Below are 3,143 nucleotides of genomic sequence, written 5' to 3'. Positions count from 1 at the left end.
TTTCCCAAAGTGAAAGACAAGCTTTTATTTAGAAATGTAACTCAAAACTAGATGGCAGCACAACACCTACTTAGTTCTTTAGAACTCTTCAACCTGTAAGACAAATCTGAAACAACTAAGCTTTAATACAGCACAAAATGCAGTAATGTTATCACATTTTCTTCTGCTTACAGTTATTCACTCAGGTTACATACAGAAAAAATATCATTCAAGTTGAAATAAAAAAAATGCATATTTTTAACATGTATAAAATTATATTGTTTAAATATAGAATTTATATTCATATATACATGTTGACAGTTAAATAGTACTAAATAGCAAATAACGGTTTGGTACAAGATGTGTAAATTGCACATAATGAGCAGTTCCTTTCCTTCATTTCACTTCATTGATTTGAGCTTCCAGAGCTCCAGTTGCTTCACTGGTTCCTCCCCAGTTCATGGCTGGTTCACTTTAAAGGCTGAAGAAGAGGCACATTCTTATCAAGTCCCACAGGTTCTGACTCCAGCACATCAATAAATCACACTGTTCAGACACACCAACAGCTAAAAAAGCATGTATGTATCGTTTCCAGCCAAAAGGGAGGCCAGAGCTCCCCCTGATGGACTCCACGGGTAATTAAAATTAAGACCTAAGTCTGTGGAAAAGTCTTTATGCTGGAAACAAACAATCAATCAAAAACAAGGTCCAACGCTAATTGTTCTTTGCCTCTAAAGGTGTGTTTTTGTCCTTGGAGCATGGTTTTTCACTGCTCGTTGCTGGTCTCTCGGTCAGGAGGGTGAGCTGAGGGTCGCCCACAGTGGAGCGTCGGCGGCGTCGGCGTCCAAAGCCATCAGGGCCGATCTTACCTTGTGGAGCGCAGGGCTTGGGAATGTTGCTTTTGTACACGGTTTCAAATGTGACGTGAATTGAACAGGTTGCCAAAGAGCAGCCAGCGGATCTTTTGGATCTGATGTTTCCTCCAAAACTGAAATAACAGATTCACAGGTTAATGTCATGTATTGTTGGATTTTATTTTTACACAACTTGGACTGTTTGGATCAAATTTGGATAAATTGTGTATTTTTGGGGAGATAAATTTTTTAAACTATATCAAAACTATAAAATACATCATCATGGCAACTGCAATTTTTTTTATTCACAAGTGTTAAGTCTTTAAAATCTTTATGTTTTATAGGTTTCTGCTTGATCAAGACATTATTTTTTCATCAATTGTAAATTTACCATTTAGCATAAAAATAAATGTTATATAAATGAATAAAATGTTGACTTTTCTGGAACCCAACCCTACGAACTTACAATTGGAGAGTATGAGTTGGGGGAAAAGAAATAAAAAGATTAAATATTCCTGTATGTCAACTTGCATATTTACAAAACGGGTCTGGGCCTGGTAAGGATATCAACTTTGTGGGGGACTAAAAAAATACTTTTAACTTCTAAAATGAGAACTTAAGGAGTTAAATCATAAAATCAAAATCATTAATAATATGTTTCTGAAGGTAACAGCATTGTTGTGTCTAAGGCATCCAAATGAAGATCAAAAATCCAACAGTATTATTATGGATTTAAGGATCATAATTCTCATTTGCTTTTCTGCCCAGACAGTAATCTGAAGTACCAGTGCTGTCAGTGGGGTGTAGGAGAAGCATCTCTTCTTATTTACCTTGCTGATTGTAAAGATGCTTCTCCATCCTGGTTCTGCTCTGGTCCCACAGAGGTCCGCTCTGCAGCTGCACTCAGCTGGGTGTGGGGGTCCCTGCTCATGTGGCTCTGCAGCCATTCTCTGAACCTGCAGCAAACATTTACAGAAACGGGAGGAAGCAACATCATTTACCAGTCAAATTAACATATCTATTGCCAATACCACAATAATTTTAGTAGATATTGAAAGGTTCTTTTCCCCCCCAAAAAATCAAGCCTTTAAGTTCAATTATTCAGCTTTATTTATTTTCTAATATATGAGCGACCATCTCGTGAACAAAATGTCCTCTGCTGCTTGTTTGTGAGGCAGCTCACCTTTTCTTCAGGGTGCCGTGGGGCTCCACAGGGTCCCCTCTGATTAGTGGGACCACAGTGGTGAAAACACAGCAGCACATCACAGTTTGGAGAGACAATCTCATTTTCGAAGCTGTCAATCAGAATATGTAAACTGCATTTAGTTTGCTCAAGATTAACAAGTTATGACTCTTTACAGCTTCTAGATTTAATGTTCTCAATATTTAGAACGGCAATTTAAAATCCACAAAGTGTTACTCACCACAGAGTCTTTCTTGGGACGTGATATAGAGGAATCAAAGTCTATTATAAGTGAAGTTGGGTTTTTTTTTTTTTCTTCAATGCTGTAAAGGCTTTGCCATGGGTTGAAGTCTGAAGATTACATTGCTGACATGAGGGGCTTTATAAGAGGAGGGAGGGAGCTGTACCTGAATGCCAGACCCAGTGGGAGGGACTGCTTGACAGTTCATGTCAACCCCGTCCACCCCTCACGAAGACACTCAGACCAGAAACATGCAGAGACCGACTGCTGCAGGCGGACCCACAAATGGCATGAGTGATAGTTTGTGGGAATCAAAACTTCATCAAAGTTATTGCTCCTTTTTGTCCTGCTCTGACATGTTACCAGAATAGCATGCTTTCACACTTTGGCCTTTGTAAAGTTCATTGACATTTACAGCCAGGCTGCACCAACTGTGGTTTTCTGGGCGATCTTACCGATCTTTAAGAAGCCTGACCTGCCGATTCCGACTTTAGTCGAAAAGAGAAAGATTAACTGCAAACCTGCAGATGTGACCTTGTGGGGAGCGGTTCTGTCGGTCAAATCTCTCACACAGTAGAGCAAAAGAGAACAGTAGATGATTTTTAGATCTTTCCCAAGATCGGCTTCACGTGTAAGTCATAGTATATTTTGCTTATAATGTCCTTTACATCTTGACATCTCAAAAGGAGAAGTATCAGTTGATTACTGATCTGCCAAAATTAAAAAAATCAAGGTTACTGCTGGACTCCTAATTTATGGTGATTATGAAGTATTTATGTCCCTCAAACTCTCACATCGTGTTGCTTTACATCCACACATTTCATTATATTTCATAGGCATTTCCTATGATAGCATAATTGCATTTGCACATAGCTGTCAAGTGAAG

At 38.8% G+C, this 3,143-nt stretch overlaps 1 protein-coding gene across 1 annotated transcript; it reads right to left on the bottom strand.

The window, feature by feature from the left end:
* Nucleotides 1-2,651, bottom strand: admb (adrenomedullin b). The gene is made up of 4 exons (XM_088006790.1): nt 2,258-2,651; nt 2,017-2,128; nt 1,664-1,789; nt 1-967 (listed from the first exon to the last, which is right to left on the bottom strand). Exons 2-4 carry the CDS (start codon nt 2,118-2,120, stop codon nt 694-696), a joined length of 504 nt encoding a protein of 167 aa, XP_087862916.1. The 5' UTR covers nt 2,121-2,128; nt 2,258-2,651; the 3' UTR covers nt 1-693.
* Between the last annotated feature and the right edge of the window lie 492 nt (nt 2,652-3,143).

This window comes from Poecilia mexicana, unplaced genomic scaffold (genome assembly GCF_051168715.1).
Source record: "Poecilia mexicana isolate PSO_F unplaced genomic scaffold, ASM5116871v1 scaffold_6, whole genome shotgun sequence".
Classification (NCBI taxonomy): Eukaryota; Metazoa; Chordata; class Actinopteri; order Cyprinodontiformes; family Poeciliidae; genus Poecilia; species Poecilia mexicana.
Note: the sequence above shows the minus strand (reverse complement) of the source record. Positions and strands in the feature narration are given on the sequence as shown.

Bases quoted from the DNA above. Each gene is read 5' to 3' on its own strand.
- admb (XM_088006790.1), bottom strand. From the start codon at position 2,120: ATGAGATTGTCTCTCCAAACTGTGATGTGCTGCTGTGTTTTCACCACT. The intron at 1,790-2,016 runs GTGAGCTGCCTC...TGTTTGCTGCAG, and splicing joins CACGGCACCCTGAAGAAAAG to GTTCAGAGAATGGCTGCAGA. The intron at 968-1,663 runs GTAAATAAGAAG...CTGTTATTTCAG, and splicing joins GCATCTTTACAATCAGCAAG to TTTTGGAGGAAACATCAGAT.